Genomic DNA, 17695 nt, shown 5'->3' with positions numbered 1-17695 from the left:
CTGGAGGATCTGCTGATCCCTCAGTGCAGGACCCTCCCAAAGAATGGTGGTGGGCGTGGGCAGGAAGCAGTCACAGAGAGAAAACTTCCTGGAGGTGGAGGGGGAAAGGGAAGCAGAAATGTGAACAGAATTGGAAGGCGCAGATAGAAATGCCAAGGAAGCAGAATGGGGATCAGCTCAGAGAACCAGAGATGAAGAGAGGAGTGACGAACTGATGGCAGAGATGGCAACAGGCAGGGACCCAGGCTCAGCCCTGGTGAGGAGGGTCAGTGGGGCTGAAGGACAGGCCCAGGAGGCTGATGGATCAATCCCCAGTGGGCTTGGCCCATCCCACAGGGCACATGGGAACAGGTGAGGCTCAGGAGCAGGGCTCCCCAAAACAGAGTCCCCCAGTGGAGCTATTTCCCCACCTGTACAAGCAGATGAGTCCAGGCCACAGCATGGCCCAGCACGCCTGTGGGGCAGAGGCCAGACAACACAAGGCTACCACCTAGTGGCTGTTCCCCCTAATGACATGGCCGTAGTAGCTCTGGCCAGTGGCTGGGGGGGAAGACCTCACAGTCATAGGGCTGCCAGAGACCAGCCCCTCCCCTCAGCCCCTCCTCTCCATCTCCAGGATCATTTACAGGGGGCAGGGGTGACAGAGCTGAACCCTGCCCATAGTGACTTGAAGGAAAAACAAAGCCCACAGAGGAACCCATCAACCTTCACCAGGAATGAGATTGGGTGCCTGGGTGGGGTTAGGTTAATTAATGAGGATGACAGAGAAGGGGCATGTTGGTGTGAATGGGATGAGGTGAGTATCCCAGAGAACATGACCTTTAAGGGGCCCTACACTGAAGGCAGTACAGAAGAGGGAGCCCCTATATAGGGCCTTTGATGCATGAATAGGCCCAGAGGCAATGACTGGGAGGCCCCCCCATTTCTGTCTACCTCGCAGAACTCCCTAGGACCTCTGGAGAGCTGGGGCCAAGGCCAAAGAAACCCAGCATGGTCACAGATCAGAAAAGCCAAGCCTGGATCAAGCTCTGTTCTGCTCTCTACCCCGTCTGTGAGCCAGGATGCCAGGTCTGGCGCAGTATGGAGTTGGGTGACAGCTACAGAGCCATTGCTGCCTTTATTGTTCTCAGCCCAGTGGGAAGGCACTCCCAGACAGGACCATTAGCCCACCTGCCTGCCAGGCCTCAGCTGCGTCCCCACGGGGGAGGGTCAGTGGCGTAAGTCACAGTCCAGCCATAGGGTCTCAGAATCCTGGATGGGGCTGCTGGAGGCCCCTCTGGTTCGCACCTGGCATCCTGGGTGGTCCTGTGGCACTGGAGGGCCAAGGTGGCTTCAGGCGGGCTGGGCAGGTCCCACTCGAGCTCTCAGGCCAGCAGGAGAATTGCCAGGTATGTAGGCACTGGGAGTGGGCCCTGTCTCTTGTCCTTCCCCCAAGGCTGCTGGGAACACTGCCTTCCCGACCTGAACGTCTGGAAGATGAGGGGTAGGGGTGAGAAGTGTGGAGCAAAGGACCTACCCTTATCCACTCCCCCACACTGTGCCTAAGACTCACCCTGCAAGTAACGAGGAGCCTTCTTAACTGTCCAGCAGCTGCCCCCAGGTCAACTAGGGTCCACCTCCCCAAGCTTGCCAGGCCCTGCCTGACTGCATCTTGAGGGAAGGGAGAAGGGGGAAGGGGGAAGGGGGAAGGGAGAAGGAGTTCCCTAGCTACAGAAGGTAGAGGAGACCAGAGAGGCTACCACATCATAGCAACGCCTCCCCAAGGGAAGCCTGGAAAGCAGAACCATACCCTGGTCTCCTGACCTCAGCATCTGCACACCCAACAAGCTGGGCTTAACAGCCGTCACTCCATGCTCAGGCCCAGTCCCAGTTCTGTGCCCAACAGCCCCTGGGTCCTCAGTCCTGCCCTCCTCCTTCCTTCCTGCCATTCCCTTTGTCTGCTATGCTTTTCCTGGGGCTGGAACCATGAAGAGGCCACCCAACCCACCCCCTCTGCAGCACTCTGCAGTTAATTCTCCATCTCTGATGATGATGTTGGTCTCCTGGGTTGGGCCCAGAGCACTGACTCAAGACTATGGCCCCTTCCCATCTGAAAGAAATGGGAAACTGAGACTGGGAGGGGCACATGTCTTACCCAAGGCCACACCGCCTGGTCACATGTAGATGACCTCAAGGATCAATGGTCTTTCCAGCCCTCCAACCTTGCTCCACCTACCCACCCAGAGCTTCTGGAGATGAGGGGAGGACTTCACTACCATCTTAGATTTCTGGTCTCAAAGACGGTTTCTTCACTGCTGTCCAGCGAGGCCATCTCTGTGGGGTCCTCGGTGTTGGCGAGGAGGCCGTAGCTCCTCCGCTGGGGCTTCTTCGACCTGGAAGTAGTCCCAGGTGCCATCAGTGGTTGTCTTGGGTCACCTCCAGGGGCGGCTGACACCCCATCCAGCTTCCTGCGCTCTCCCATGATCCTCCATTGTCTCTGCTCTCACCTCCTCTGACCAACCCCCAAAGCTTTGCTGTGAAGCTTCCTTGTCTAATCGTGTTTCTTTTGCTTCATAATGCCCATAGTAATTATTAGTGACTCTTATGCCAATAATGAGTGGACGCTTTCTCTGACAGGACCCTTGGCCAGGACCTCTGGCGGGGGTGGGGGGGGCTGTTATCCCACTCTACTGATGAGAAAACAGTCTCAGAGTGGGGCGAGGGGTACAAGCAACACTAAACTGAGAGCTGTCTGTCTCAAGTGCAAGCCCTCGCTCCTGACCACCTCCAGGGAAATGACGGGGTTTTCTGCAGAAGATGCAGCAAAACCAAGTACTAGGAGGGAACAAGAGCATTGTGCACCCACAGGAGTGACAGTGGGAGATAAAAAGGGCCCCTTTAAAGCGTCTGAACAAGGTCAGCTGTGTGTAACAAAGGCCCTCTGGAGGTCAGACCCGAACAGGAAGCGAAATAGGGAAGCCAGATACTGAACCAGAACCCGACAGGACATGTGGGCCACGGGGGAGGAAAAGGAGTCCTCAACTCTCTGGAAGGAACACCGGTGGAACCAAGAAACTGATTGCTGGATAAGGAAGGAGCGGTTCAGTCCTGCCGTGCCCAGCCCTGCCCAGCGGGCCCTCCTCTCCATTCTCTGGGCTGGGTGGCTTAAAGGGGAGGGTGCGGCTGGTGGGGATGGCGGACTCAGGTGGGGCTGGTGGGTGTCGCCTGGTACAGGGAACTGCAGAAGAAACAAAGCAAGCGCACACCAACCCCCACCCGCACTGTACGGCCTGGACTGCTGCAACCGTGACTGTAAGTGCTGAGGCCTCACGTGACCCACGTCACCCACTCAGACCACGTGACCACACCCGCCATCCACGCTGTCTGGAGGGTGAGGCGTGTGCTGGTTGGGCTCGCTAGGGAGGTGGTAGCGTGCGCCTGACGTACCTGAAAGCCCGGATGAGGAAGTAGAACGCAGCCAGGCTGCTGAGGCCAGTAAGCACGTAAAAGGCACGCAGGAGAGCCGAGCCCCGCGAGCCCGGCGGCTGCAGGTGCGTGCTGTTGTGCAGCGCAGCTGGCTGGCTCCCGTTCGTTATGGCTCCTGGTGGCGAGAGCATTGTCGGCTCGGAACTCAATATGGAACTGGCTTCCTGGGCTCCACAGAGCAGCGCCGGCAGGAGCAGCACCACCACCACACCCAGCCCCATGGCCCTGCGGAAGCGGTGGCTTCGGCCCGCCCCCGCAAGCTTCTGTCCGTCACTGGCACAGGGCGGTACCAACCAATAGCTCACCGGGGGCGGGGCGGGGCATTCACAAACGCCCCGCCCCCACCAACCTCGCCTCACCTCGCGTGTCCTGGACTTTTCCCACAGTGCTCTGCGCCCCGCCAGCTGTGCGCACCATCCTGCGGGCTTCAGCCTGGAGGCTGACTTATTCCTCCCGTCGCAGAGCCACAGCCACGCTGTACTCCCAGCCAGAAAAGCAGGGCGCTTTGGAGAGCAGGCCACAGGCCACACGGGAACCGGTGCCTTCGCAGGAAGGAGGCTCCCGATTGTATAGCAGGGTCAAAGATCCGCGCAAGGAGCAAGGCCATGCCAAGCTCAGCACAATACCCAGAGTTTCTCCCACAGGGGCCTGAGAACTCTTGCTGTTTTGGTCCCCAGCCCGGCTCCTTTGCCGAGGGATAGGCCCTTCAGGAGAGTAGGCATGCCTGTCCCAGTCTGGGCATTCTGCCCTGGGTGCCGGTGGGGGATACCTAGGCCATCCTGATCCCACTGTGTCGACCTTGGGTCCACTGCCACCACCCACCCTCCCCTACCCACCTTGCTCAAGAGTTGAGCAGATAAGCCCAAGGCCTCAGAATCAGGGCCCAACCCTATGGGGCTTTCCAAGCCACCAGCTCAGGAACCCTATGGGCAACACAGATGATGGTGCCCGGAGACCACCACCTCCTCTTCCTCTCAAGGCTGAGTGTGCCCCCAAGTGAACTCCAAGAAGACAATGAAATGACTGGCTGGTCTGGTTTAGCCCAGCTAGTACCCTGAACCAAGACCAGAAAAGGCTTCCTCTAGGGGAACCCCACTTCCCACCCAGCCTTCGCCAGAGGCTCAGGAACCCACCTCCTCAGCCACACCCCAAACAGACTCATATTTCTGGGTAGACCAGTCCTTTATTCAAATCTGACTTCCATGTTCGGTCATACTCTTGCAGGTGAGGACTGGCCATGTGCAAGCTGCCACTCATTCGCCCTCCTGGAGTGACTCGAAGCCCTCTGCTCCAACCTTGCCAATGAAGCCCCTGCTGGATAAACGAGGAAGGAGTGAAGGGAAAACTAGAGCTGGTTCCAGTAGGGGGCACACACAGAAAGGTGCCCCCAAAGGGTGCTGTGGGTTGGGCAGGAAACCAGAGAGAACCCACAGGAGGGACTAGACACTGCCAGGACCAGAGGACTGTGTGTCACCCCGCAGAAAAGAACTTACAGGTGACAGGCTGCAGGAACAGGGGGCTTGTGCATTTGGCTCCTGCTCCCAGGTGAAGTCCCTCTTGGGACAGTACCCCAGATCATCACTGCAGTTGGGCCACCCTTCCGAGTTGCACTGGCTTCCCTTCAACCTGCCAAAACAAAGGAGTGTTACCACAGGAACTTTGACATGCTCACAGCTGCCCCTCCCCACCTCCCCCGAAACCATCCACAGCTCTTAGGAGGGTCTCAAGCTAGTCATCGGGCCATCATGGGTTGGCCTGAGCCTTGACCAGGCCGCATTCCATCCCTAAGCAGAGCCAACTACCCATTTGGGATGGGCTTAGAGAATGGTGTGGGATCTGGGGAAAAAAACTCATGGTGGCAACAGACATCAGAGAGCTATAGATAGAAATGTGACTTAAGAAGGTCAGGAAAACACTGTCAATTGATGAACAAAAAAGCCAAAAGGCAGGATGCTCAGCGCTCTCCAATCCTGCTTACAGATTGAACCTACTCGTGAAGCGCGACTGCCTGGCCTGCTTGCCTGGCTGCAGGCGGGGAAGGGCTAACGGCCGGGATCTGACTTTAGTTCCAGTTTGGTTTTTTAGAAAAAGTAAAGAAAATGGAAAAGCAAAAAACAGTCAAAGAAACATTACCCAGGCACATAATTTTACTTTCAAATGAGCTCTTGACAAGAGGAGGGATGTGGACACGAGCAAAAGGAGTTACCTCGAATTACAGGGCTATTTCCACATATGAGCTAGCCAAGGGAGCAGCTTGCGTCTCAGAGGTTTCTGTTGGGCGCACAACACTTCTGTCCTCCGAGGGGCTGCAGCTTCCATAGGCTAGCGGAGAACTCTCAGAACTTGTAAAGCAACAGCAGAGCTAGCTAACAAGCAGTCAGTCTGCGGTCGCCCAGGGACACTGCCTGCAGTCTGCTCCCTGGCCTGCTTCTAGGCTATGCAGTCAGGTCAACGTCAAGTGCCCATGTGTCTACTGTCCCTGCTGAGCTGCCTGCCCCATCAAGCCCTCCGGATGCCACCACTAGAAGCCTCCCAGGGCTGCCTCTAGGTCCAACCTGCCCACTCCTGTCACCCACCTGCTCACCTAACCAGGACCAGTGGCAGTCAGCTGTCACAGGGGCCTGCCAGCATCAGTTTGCTCTGCCTTCCTGGTCTAGCTCTCTGCCGGCCTCAGGCAGGACTTGCAGGCCTGCTTCTCAAATTGCCCTCTCTTTTGAGGTCTGAGTGCCAAGAGCTAGCAGCAGCAGTGTGTTGAGCAATGAAAGGGAAATTGTCAGAGCAAGATTCATTTCACACGGTCCTTTAATCAGCTTCGTAAAGCCAAATAAACTGTGTACAAGAATTCCTTAACCACTTCAAATACAACATCAATGGGATATGCGTACGTCTTCCAGTAAAAAAGGACAATATAAATAAACATTTTCAAGAACCTCTCAGGGACATCTTCGAGTCTACTGTGAGCTGTACACAGCAGATGGGCTGTACAGGTTGGGCCCAGACAGCCAGGCACCTCTGCTGCCACCTGGGGCGGGTCCTTCCATGCTACACTCAGAAACAGTACATGGAATTGGAAAAAAGCTACAGCCTGCTCAGCTTCGAACAAACAGCGGATTCAGAGTCTGTCCAATCTCAGAGAGACTTGAATCGGGTGAGGGGCGGGGGAGCCAACTTCACCAGGCCAAACCCACTAAAAAGGGAAATAAAAAAAGACAACACAACCAAAACCAAAAAAACCCCCACACAACCCCCAGTGATTTTCTCAAAAACTTACGGCTCATGGTGGGGGAATAAGAAAAAAAAAAAGTAAAATCTGAAGTGCTTTTCAAAAACGTTTTTAAAACCCTTAAAAACGGACAGCGCTTCCTTAAAAAAAAAAAAAAAACTCTAATAAGCCATCTGGGGGTCAGAAGCAGTCAGGCTGTGTTTTGACAAGATCAGAACTGGTAAGACTACAAAAGTGGGTACAAGGAGGTGTGTTCACTACACATTAACGATTCAGCGAAGCTCCCAAAATCTTTAAATATACAGCCATTGGAAGGACGATCTTGAGCAGGAAGGATTTTTACTCGTTGTGTGTAGCTGAGAACAAGAAGCAGGTACAGTGTAAAAGCACTGAAGCACGCAACAAGAGGCAGCATTCCACTCCCGGGGCCAGACCTAAAGGGCTCAGCCCTGTGGCCTCGGGAGCAACCAACCCCCCCCGACAGCTGAGGGCAGCGGGGCTGGGTGGCCACACATGCACTTATGCTGCCTGCTCGGCGGGCCCCTCGTCTCCCTTTCCTTCTTGGTCAATCTGGTCTAGCTTTTATGTTTTGTGGTAGAAATGGCTGCTGGCATGGAGACCTGAGAGGGTAATCTCGTCCCTTATGGGCAAACACAGTGACAAGGTCTGAGTGATGCTCACAGAGGGTGCCAAAGCTTGCTGAGCTCCCACCACAGGCCCTCGGAATGTGACTTACCATAACTGTCGTAGCTGTCTCTATAGGACCCTCCTGAGCTCCGGTCGCCATAGCCACCACCCTGACTCCGGCTGTAGGAAGGAAACACGTGGGTGCTGGAGGGCACCTTAGACTACTCAACCCAACCTTGTGCCAGCATTCCAAAGCAGCCTGCCACACACACTCAGGCAGGACCACATCCTCACCTGCTGTAGTCTCTGGAGCCCCCATAGCCCCCACTCCTGGACTCGAACCGGCTCCCCCCATAGCCTCGGTCCCCTCCTCCTATGGACAGGGACAGGAAGGACAAGTGAGTGCCAGCCCCTTCCAGCAGTGTTCCCATTGTGTCCTCAACGGCCTCAGGTCCCAAAGTGGCACTCACCTCTGGAGAATCCACGGCCCCGGCCTCTGCCCCCACGAAAGAAGCCTCCTCGGCTCCCAGCAGAGCCACCTCGGTACCCACGGGATCGGTTGTCAGATGACTTGCCAGCCTGGTCAACTCGGATCTGTCGCCCATCAACAGACTGTGGAGACCAAGAGGTTGGCTCAGGCCAGCTTCTGTACCTCCCTGCCCTGCAAGCCCGAACCCTCTACGTTCCCAGAGCAGCCCCAGAGCAGCGGTCCCTCACCTTCCCATTCATGGCCATCATGGCGTCCTTGGCATCATCGATGTTCTCAAAGGTGACAAATCCAAAGCCCCGCGACCGCTGGGTCTCCCTGTCTTTCACGACCACCACTGTGCAGGGAAGAGGTCTGCAATTGGCACCCAACATCCCCAAAAGTAGTCTTGCTTAGTTGCCACCAGGCCAGCACCAGCCTCACCTTCAGAAATTTGTCCATATTTTGAGAAGACCTGCTCCAGCGACTGCTCGTTAGTGTCAAAGCTCAGCCCTCCAACGAAAAGCTTGCCTTCATCTGATGCCATGGTGGCCTGTGGCAAACCGTTGAAATCCTGAGGCCCTTTAGGAGACTTCATTGTTCACCCCTCCCTCCCATTCTCCTTTATACAATATGCTCGTTAGGGACACACTGAAAAATTACCTTTCTGTCATTTATCATCTCACACCCACACCCAGAATTTAATTCAAAAAAAGCTGTTAATTCCTTCATTATTCTGGGCCCCCCGTCTCCACCCAGGGCTCTCTGAGAGCAGGCCAGATTCTTTGCACTCGGTACAGCCCTGGTGGTGGACCTCAGGTGATGCCCTCAGGAGATATTTAGGGCTGGGCACTAAAGGCAGGTATCTGCCTCCTTGTCATCTCGGTTCTTCCTTCTGCAAACAGGCGCCTAACTACTAACAGAACCACTGGGGTGGAGAAAGCAAAGTCGTTGGTCCACTGTAGGGCGCCTGTGAGGGGTGGCCAGGGACGGGCCTCTGTAGGGAGATGGGGTGGGGTCCGGACTCGTGGGGTTCCAACGTGCAATGGGCATGTGGGGCCGGTGCTAACTTGGACCCTTTCTGGGCTGGAAGAACCTCTGCCACATAGCTCCGGAAACATAGGTCTGGAAACGCTCAACTCGAACCCCAACTTGGGACGCCGAGAGGGGACTGAGGCACAGGGTCCGCGTTCAACCTCGTGCAAATTCAAGGAGAAACTGAGGAAGCAGGAGCCGGGGCCAAGGACTGCCACGTGGTCCCGCCCCAGGCCCGCCCACGCCGCGCCTGCGTCCTGCGCGTGCCCCGAGCCACTGCATCCGGGCACTCGGCTCTCCCGCCATTTCGCAGGGCGCAGCCTCGCGCTCACGGCCGCCATTTTGCGGTGGCGGCGCCCCACTTTCGGCAAGCCTAGGCCACCGAGGGGACGCCCTCCGGCTGCGGCTCGGCCATATCTACCGCCACCCCTCACCGCCGGTGGGGCGGACTCCACCCTGGGCCCGCCCCGGCACTACCCCTACCATGGGCATGCCGCCGCCCTGCCTCATCCAGTAGGCCCCTGGCCGCCCGCCGCCCGGGGCCCTAGGAGCCAGTGCCGCCAGGGCCCTCACCACAGAGTAGGGCAGGTCCCTGACGCAGGCCAGGAAAACGAAGCTGCAAAACGACCAGAGCCTCCTAACGCGCAAGTGAGGGGGGGGAGCTGGGGGGCTGCTCTTATGTACGCTGCCGCAGGACTCCACCCTCCAGGTGCCGCCCTCTGCACCGCACTGGCCAATCCCAGGCTACATGGGCAGTAGCCACGCCTTATGTTCATAAGCTATAGGCTGGGCTTGTTTAGGTCACGCCCCTTCCGCGCTCCAGTGCCTGGTGCTGTGATTGGCGAGGATACGCAGGTCCGCAGTCTCCCGCCCTCCAGCGGGGGCGGGACGGGGCGGGGCTGACCCACTTCCGTGTACCCACCTCCCGTGTGGAACAAAGGCTTCCAACAGCTGTTGCCAGAGGCTGGCGTCTCTGGGGGAACTGTGACCTTTGCTGTGCTCCAACAATTGCCTACATTTCGACCTCATCCAGGTTCCCATAGATACCACTGCCCAGCTTGTATACCTCAACAATATTTGAACCCCAACAACAGTCCTGATACACTTGTTCACATAACTAACATCCCAGCACTTCCAGGATTCCAAAGCTCCTTCTGAATGCACACCACTTCATGAGATTGGCCCCAAAGCCCACCCAAAGCCCAACATTGAGACAAGCTCATTTATGTGGACCCCAGTATTCACCACGATTCAAATTACCCATACTTACCAATTTTGGGGAACCGTAACTTCACCCAGTCCAGTTTGCCTACAAACCCAAGCTGCACCCGCCCACACCACAACAGTCGCCTATCCAAACACTTGTGCATCCCAGCTCTAGACCGCAGACAGACCCCCCCGCCTTGGCTTTTAAGCCCATCACTGGGACCAGTCCTCCAGCCCCCACTGTACCCCTCCATTGGGCTCAGCCCTGGCTTCCCCTTTTCACTAGGTGCTCCAGGACCCCTGCCCCAGTGCACCCAGGACCCATTCACTAACCCCCTAGGGAGCCGGCGCCACTCTACTCCTCCCCTTGCGTTATTTTCCTGTCTTTTCAAGGCACCCCAAGGTCTCTGCTATCAGGAGAACTATCTTTGCAGGGATCCTCAAGCCTTGGGGAGTCCCCTTTGCAGCCAACAACTGCCTTCCGCCCAGGCCTCTGCCCATGCTGCCTCCTGTGGCCCTGGACCCTTCTATGGGTGAAGGAAGTTAATGCAGTCCCCTGCCTGCCAGACCAAAGATCCAAGCTACATCCCTGCACTATAAAGTCTTCAGAGGTTCTGCGAAGTGCCCTGTTCATTTGCTCATTCCACCAGCACACATTTATTAAGCATTTACTACGATTCCGTTGCTGGTATGGGCTGCACATATACCCACGACTGTCCTGGTTTCCCATCAAGGTTTGGCCCCTACCTGTGGATCCCTGTCCCCAGGCACACTGCACTGGGCATCATGTGGGAGTTGTGTACTCGTATCACAGGTGTGTAAAATGTATCTGAATCTATTTCTGTGGTAACACGAAAACGTGTGTTCCTGTGACTCGATGTGTAACCAAAATCGTGTGTCTCCCGTGGGGTGTTCTCAAGGGGCTGGGACCACTTTAATCTCTGCCACAGTCGCTGCATCACGCTCACCCTGAGGACAGTAGGGGGCACTGCGGCCTAGCTGTCACCGGGACCCGCGTTCCGCCAGGCCCGCCGCCTCGAGTCCCAGCGTGGGAGGGGGTCTCCGTCTCGCCCCACGCCTCAGCCCGAGCGCTGCAGGGGTGGGTAGCCGGGGAGGAGGAGGCTCAAAATAGCTGCGGACGGGGGCGAGGCTGCTATTTGAAGCCCGGAACGCGCGGTCCCCGCCGCCTCCCTGGCGGGGCCTGGGGATTATGCCGGGAGGACCAGGTCGGCGCATTCACAAATCGCCCCTCCCCAAAGGGCTGCCGTGGAGGGGGCAGCCCCCTCCTAACCGCCCCCGCCGACAGCGGTTCCTGCAACCACAGCTGGATGGCCCGCCCCTCCCGGAGCTGGCATCACCATGGAGATGGAGGGTGTGGCCACCTTGCTCCTGCACCACCCCCTCCATCCTCTCCACAGGGCCCCGCCCGCCGGATGCCGGGTTCTACCCCCGACCCAGAGTAATGACCAGGCAGGAGGCTGTAATGAGGACCTCAGACCCGGACGGTAGTAGCTGGGATGAGAGACGCTTGTATGTGGGAGACCTGGGGGCTGCCTAATTACCACACCCTTCTGGCCTGTCAGACGAGGGCCGGACGGTGCACCTGGCGCCTGCCGAGCCAGGGCGAGGAAGCAGGAGGATTCTGGCCCACACCCGCAGGATCCAGAGCCAGGATTGGGGAGGCAGACTGAATGTGTGTGCGCGAGTTGCCAGGTGTGGCGCACACGTGTGCCCGTGGGCAGTCTACTCATGGGTAGTCTACAGAGAAATAGGGATTTCTGGGGACGCATACGTGTGTAGACACGAAAATGGGGCTATGTGCACGTGCACACAGGTATGGCAGTGAGTGCATGTGACATGTGAGAAAACTGGCGTGGAGGTGTGTGTGAGCACACATGGCAACAGACTTGTGGGCCCATGTGGAAGACCACAGGGGGTTGTGCACAGATCCCAAAGCTTGTGCGTTCAGGGTATAGATGTGGGAGCAGCCTGGGACAGGGCTGGGTGTGCGTGACTCGGACAGACTGGTCTCACAAAGCATGTGTGTCCATGGCTGGTGGCATGACTCATGCTCCTGGGGTAGGCACGCAAGCTGTGTATCAGCAGTGGCCAGGGCCTCTTGGGGCAGAGGAGAGACACAGGAGACCAGAGCCAGGAGAAAGATTTAAACCGCCCCCTATCTAGTTCCTACCTGTGGGAGGAGATGGGGGCTTCTGGTCCTAGGAGGCCCCAGGTGGTTGCCAACTGTGAGCAGGAGATTTAGCTGCCCTGGGCTTCATTTCTCTGGTTTCTAAGAGAAGTTCTCCACATGGAGAGGATTTGAAGGGCAGGGGGACAACTGGCAGAGCTGCCTGTGACTCACAGTCCAGGAATGTGGAGACTGACTTTGCACCTGCCCAGGCCCCCATCCCAGGAGTATAAAGGCCAGGCAGTGACTCCAGTCCCCACAAACTGCACGCACACATGATGGGCTGCAGAGTGGGACCCTGAGGGACACAAGGAGAGACAGACCTCGTGCATTTGCTCCAACCTGCACCTGGGCAGAAGTCCTGTGGGAGTCACCAGCCAGCCTCTCCCATCACACACACGTGTGCTCTTTCCCCACAACATGATGGTGGCCCCCTCTGCTGAGGAAAACTGAGGCACAGACAGGGTAGTAAATGCAGTGATCAGCAAGCACACGCCAAACATGCCCGCAGGCATAGGATATAGATCAGGAGGAGCTAATCCCCACAGATGCCCTATACACTTGACCTTGGCCCCACACACAGGCTCTCCACAGGCACAAGGGGCTTGTGGCATCTCCATGGCAACACTGGAGTACACAAATGAAGAGTGCTCCCTCCCTGGGCAGCTGCGGGGACTCAGGGAAGAGCTGTGGGGCAAGCAGCCCACACATGTGCCCACACCCCCCTGCACCTGTCCCCACCAGAATCACCTGGCTGGGCTCCAGTGGGCCTGTGTGGGCGAGTCTGTGGCTGAGTACTGGGTGTGTCTGGGGAGGGCGCTGCCTTGGGTGAGCAAGTCTTCCAGGACCTGAGTGCCCAATGCCCGGTGTAACTTCCAATTTTGTGGTTTTCTTACAGGAGATCTTGGCCCAGGCTGAGAGTGGAGGTGTGGTTTGATTTGAGGGTCACGCAGTTGACTGGGGTTGTGGCAGAACCAAAGTATGGGTTGGGGCCAGTTTTGGGCGGGGGGAGTACAGAGTGTTGTGTATTAGGGTTGCTGTATTGCAGAACAGGGAACCAGTGGACTATGGAGGAGGGTACTTCACGTAAATGTCCAGTAAAAAGGCATATTAGTCTGTCTGGGGCTGTAAGGGGCCCTGTGGGAGTCTGAGGTGGTGTTGCTTCTCCCGGAGGCTTGCAGGGAGCATCTGGAGAGTGAGAAGGGGGTGTGGTACAGTTTGGGCCAGCCTGTGAGGGGCTACCTTCCCCAGGCACCCTGTGGGGCCGGGCCTGCCAAGATTCCAGAGGGGTTAGAGGGTGTTCTCCCCACCCCTGCTTGCTCCTTGACCTGTAACCTCGGCGCAAGCCCACTTCCTTGGTCCTGGGCACCCAACACAGCAGCAGCTGGCTCCAGGGAGGGGCGGTGAGGCGTGGGTGGAGGCCAGAATGTGCCTAGAGTGATAAGGAAAGGGGCCCCCAGAGGGGGGCGGAAGTAGTGGAGGGGATGGTGAGACAGAGACCAGATGAAAATAGAGGGAGACCCATACAGGAACAGAGACAGGCCGAGAGACTAAGGAGGGCAAAAAGAAAGAGAGCGGGGACAAGACAGAGGAAGAGAACTGGACAGAGGGAAGAGAGGAAGGCAGGGAAGAATGGAGACCAGGGGCAGACATGAAGGCAGCAGAACAAGGACACAGGACTAGGGTATGGCAGTCAGGAAGCAGGGCCTCAGGTGATAGTGGCCCTGCCCCCACCCACAGGCGAGCTGCTCACCTGCCCCCAGTGACACCACAGGCTGCTGGTCCTCTGCCCTTCCAGGGTTGGGCAGCTGTGGGTGGGATTGGAGTTAAGACTTCTGGGTTGGGCCCAGCGCCCTTGGCTTGGTAACTCCCATTCCCAATGAGCCAGGAGAGGAGGGCGGATTCCACCAGGCCTGGTGAGGGTGCAGCTGTGCCACAGGCACTTGCCCAGTGCTAGGGGTGCAGCTGGCTTCAGTGGCACACCACTCACTCCAGCTCACCAGATGGCTCCTCCCTAATGTCCTCCCCAAGCAACCCCCCTGACTGACTTCAACCTTTGGCATTTCAACACCATGCAGCTAGCCCCAGTGACCCATTTGGCCACCCCCGGAGGGCTCCAGCCTCAAGCACAAAGCCATGACCCCAGTGACCTCCTGCCCACCCCAGCAGCCTCACCACCCCAGGAGCACCGCCCACCTGAGCCATCACCTGGACTCAGGCTCCATGCCTTAGTGGCCATGACCTTCCACACCACCATTCCGGACCGACCCTCATCTCTGTCTTGAACTCTCTGCCTAGGACCAATGGTTTGGCTCACATCCTCCCCAGCTGGCAAAGCCTACCCTGTTCACGCTGACCTCTGCCTTCTCTGAGTAACTCCTGGTCACAGCCCAATCTGAGCCAAGCCAGGCAGCGACGTGGACTTCCTGCCGCCCTAATCTCTCCCTCTGGGGTGCTCAACAATCTCTGCCTAGAGGCTGGCCAGGTACTAGGGGCTCACAAGAGGCACCTTCCTCCAATCTCCCAGCTACCAGCGGCTTCCTTGCCAATCACCTTGCTGAGAACAGGAGGCCCCTTCAGACAATACCCCATCTGTCCCTCCTCAGGTCTCTCCCCTAAGCCCAGGCCCAGAGTCCAGCCACGTCCGTCCTATATGTTCAGGCCTCTGTTCCCTCCACCGGCTCCTCCCTAGTCGTCATCTCATTCCCCAAACCACAGACTTGGAGAATCACCCTTTGGGTCCTTGGCCTTTTATTTCTCCCCCATCCGAATTTTCCGGCTGCCCCCAAAAGGCACTTGCTTTTACGTCTCCTGGTTTTTGCACACGCCGTGCCCCCACCTGGGGCATGCCTCCCTCTTCCTCTATTTGGCAAACTCCCAATCCTTTCCCAAAGTCTCAGCCCAAGTGCCCTCCTCCCGTTCGGTCCCCGGCGCTCCCCCAGCGTGGGGGCTGCAGTACTCCCCAGCCCGGGATCTCGCATACGGAGTCGTGGTAAAGGGGGCAGCGGGCAATACCTGGGCGTGGAAGGAAGGGTGCACGCGAAAGCGCGGGTGCGGGTAGGGGGTAGCCACGTGCGGATCAGTTGTGTTTGTTAGTCGCTTTTTTTTTTTGGAATTTTTTTTTGGAATTTTTTTTTTTGCGCTAACAACCTCCTGCCGTTTTGCCGTGCATATCGGTCTCGAACAAATCTGATTACTAAACACAATCAGCTGGATTTGTTCTATCAGTAATCGACCTTATTTCTAATTAAATAGAGCAAATCCCCTTATTGGGATAAAGACATTGAAGATGCCAGAAAAACATGACCTGTTGGCCGCCATTCTCGCGGCAAAGGAACAAGGCATCAGGCAATCCTTGCGTTTGCAATGGCGTACCTTCGCGGCAGATACTCAAAGCGGTGCGTTTACCAAAAACGGTAATCGACTGCAACGAATGCGCCATTATCGCTTCCGTTCATTCGTGACCTTCTCGACTTCGCCGGACTAAGTAGCAATCTCGCTTATATGAGCGTGTTTATCGGCTACATCGGTACTGACTTCGATTGGTTCTTATCAAACATTCGCTGTAAAAAAGCCGGAGTAGAAGATGGTGAAATCAATAATCAACGTAAGGCGTTCCTCGATATGCTGAGTGGTCCGGAGAACTGATAACGGACGTCAGAAAACCAGAAATCATGGTTTGACGTCATTGTAAGCTTGAAGAGCTATTTACGGATTACTTTCCGTCACCTCGCAAACTTGTCACGCTAAACCTTCGAACTCAAATCAACAGGCGCCGGACGCTACCCTTCTTCCCGTTGGTGGGTCCGCAACACTTGGCCTGAAAGACTTCTCTCCAGAAGTAGGACGCTGTGGCAGTCACGAAGATTAAGGAGCGTGGCGCTTCACCTATTGATTGATCATTGGTGATATCCGTCGGGCAATCGACCGTTGCAGCAATATCTGGGCTTCTGCCGGAACTGTTATGGTCGGTTCGAACATAAAGTGAACACTGATACCAAATCAAAGAAGCGGGCGGAACGAGTCAGAATTGATGTATGCAGGTCACGCGATTATCTCCCGCTCTGGTTATCTCCATCTCGTCTGCCTGTCATGGGCTGTTAATCATTACCGTGATAACGCCATTACCTACAAAGCCCAGCGCGACAAAAATCCAGAGAACTGAAGCACGAACGCGGCAATTACTGACATGCAGATGCGTCAGCGTGATGTTGCTGCGCTCGATGCAAAATACACGAAGAATTAGCTGATGCTAAAGCTGAAAATGATGCTCTGCGTGATGATGTTGCCCTGGTCTCGTTGCGCATCCGGCAGTCTGTCAGTCAGTGCGTGAAGCGCACCACCGCCTCCGGCGTGGATAATGCAGCCTCCCCGACTGGCAGACACCGCTGAACCGGGATATTTCACCCTCTGATCGCTGTACGAAAACAACCGGAGCAAGTATATTAATGAGCGGTGCAGATGGAATTGCCCATATCGTGGAGCAGCTCATTGCAATTATTGTGAGCAATACACGCGCCAGCGGAAGTAACAAATACCTAAAAAGTAATAAAACCGAGCAATCCATTTACGAATGTTTGCTGGGTTTCTGTTTTAACAACATTTTCTGCGCATACAAATTTTGGCTGCATCGAAGTTTTTCTTCTGCCCAATTCCAGAAACGAAGGAAAATGATGGGTGATGGTTTCCTTGATCACTGCTGCTGCCGGTTTGTTTTGAACAGTAAACGTCTGTTGAGCATCCTGTAATAAGCAGGGCCAGCGCTGGTAGCATTTTTTTCTGGTGTTATTCCCGATGCTTTTTGAAGTTCGCAGAATCGTATGTGTGAAAATTAAACAAACCCTAAACAATGAGTTGAAATTTCATATTGTTAATATTTTATGTATTCAGGTGCGATGAATCTCTTGTTTCCCGGATGACTTGTCCACAGCCCCGGGTATCCGGCATAGAACCTTGCAGATTTCACGCTACCAGCTGTACTGAAAGAAACCGGACGTTATGATTTAGCGTGGAAAAATTTGTGTGATGTTCTGATGCTCTCAGTAAATAGTAATGAAATCATATAGTAATATCTTTTATGTTCATGGATCAGTTGTAACCCACTCTGCTTTAGCAAGATTTTCCCTGTATTTACTGAATTGATTTCTGCTTGATTTCAACCTATCATGGGACGTTTCTATAAGATGCGTGTTTCTTGAATTTAACATTTACAACTTAATAACTTTTTTTACTTCGTGTTATCGTTTTCTAACGATATATTTGTGGAATAGTCCCATAATGTGAGACGTTGTGACGTTTTAGTTCAGAATAAAACAATCTTTTCACTTGCAGTCGAATATTTCTTTAAAAATGGCAACTGAGCCATTTGGTAAAACCTTCCATGTGATACGAGGGCGCGTAGTTTGCATTATCGTTTTCGTTCCAATCTGGTCTGACCTACTTGTGTTTTGTTGATGATTTATGTCAAATATTAGGAATGTTTTCA

At 55.6% G+C, this 17695-nt stretch overlaps 2 protein-coding genes across 6 annotated transcripts; both read right to left on the bottom strand.

Annotated features, from left to right (window-relative positions):
* Nucleotides 1–398: 398 nt before the first annotated feature.
* FAM174C (family with sequence similarity 174 member C) lies at nucleotides 399–3761 on the bottom strand. 3 transcript variants are annotated; one of them, XM_054585327.1, is made up of 3 exons: nucleotides 3427–3761; nucleotides 2216–2372; nucleotides 399–1469 (listed from the first exon to the last, which is right to left on the bottom strand). In XM_054585327.1, exons 1-2 carry the CDS (start codon nucleotides 3684–3686, stop codon nucleotides 2252–2254), a joined length of 381 nt encoding a protein of 126 aa, XP_054441302.1. In that variant the 5' UTR covers nucleotides 3687–3761; the 3' UTR covers nucleotides 399–1469; nucleotides 2216–2251. The 3 variants fall into 3 exon arrangements, with proteins under 3 accessions (XP_054441302.1, XP_054441301.1, XP_054441303.1); XM_054585326.1 differs by having other exon boundaries at nucleotides 2220–2372; XM_054585328.1 differs by having other exon boundaries at nucleotides 2256–2372; nucleotides 3427–3759.
* Nucleotides 3762–4641: 880 nt separating this feature from the next.
* CIRBP (cold inducible RNA binding protein) lies at nucleotides 4642–9525 on the bottom strand. Of its 3 annotated transcripts, XM_054585302.1 has the most exons (9): nucleotides 9390–9525; nucleotides 8226–8334; nucleotides 8033–8139; nucleotides 7786–7927; nucleotides 7610–7688; nucleotides 7425–7495; nucleotides 5672–7044; nucleotides 4959–5091; nucleotides 4642–4779 (listed from the first exon to the last, which is right to left on the bottom strand). In XM_054585302.1, exons 2-7 carry the CDS (start codon nucleotides 8326–8328, stop codon nucleotides 7028–7030), a joined length of 519 nt encoding a protein of 172 aa, XP_054441277.1. In that variant the 5' UTR covers nucleotides 8329–8334; nucleotides 9390–9525; the 3' UTR covers nucleotides 4642–4779; nucleotides 4959–5091; nucleotides 5672–7027. The 3 variants fall into 3 exon arrangements, with proteins under 3 accessions (XP_054441277.1, XP_054441278.1, XP_054441276.1); XM_054585303.1 differs by lacking the exon at nucleotides 5672–7044; XM_054585301.1 differs by lacking the exons at nucleotides 4642–4779; nucleotides 4959–5091; nucleotides 5672–7044 and having other exon boundaries at nucleotides 7060–7495.
* Between the last annotated feature and the right edge of the window lie 8170 nt (nucleotides 9526–17695).

The sequence above is a fragment of the Pteronotus mesoamericanus genome, unplaced genomic scaffold (assembly GCF_021234165.1).
Source record: "Pteronotus mesoamericanus isolate MK-2021 breed Mesoamerican mustached bat unplaced genomic scaffold, CSHL_Meso_final contig_835, whole genome shotgun sequence".
Classification (NCBI taxonomy): domain Eukaryota; kingdom Metazoa; phylum Chordata; class Mammalia; order Chiroptera; family Mormoopidae; genus Pteronotus; species Pteronotus mesoamericanus.
The sequence above is the reverse complement of the archived record's forward strand: the minus strand, read 5'-3'. Positions and strand labels throughout refer to the sequence as shown.

Excerpts from the sequence above, each read along its gene's own strand:
- FAM174C (XM_054585327.1), bottom strand. The coding sequence starts at position 3,686 with ATGGGGCTGGGTGTGGTGGTGGTGCTGCTCCTGCCGGCGCTGCTCTGT. Across the intron at positions 2,373-3,426 it reads TTCCTCATCCGGGCTTTCAG|GTCGAAGAAGCCCCAGCGGA; the intron begins GTACGTCAGGCG and ends GACTACTTCCAG.
- CIRBP (XM_054585301.1), bottom strand. The coding sequence starts at position 8,328 with ATGGCATCAGATGAAGGCAAGCTTTTCGTTGGAGGGCTGAGCTTTGAC. Across the intron at positions 8,140-8,225 it reads ATATGGACAAATTTCTGAAG|TGGTGGTCGTGAAAGACAGG; the intron begins GTGAGGCTGGTG and ends TTCCCTGCACAG. Across the intron at positions 7,928-8,032 it reads TGATGGCCATGAATGGGAAG|TCTGTTGATGGGCGACAGAT; the intron begins GTGAGGGACCGC and ends TGGTCTCCACAG.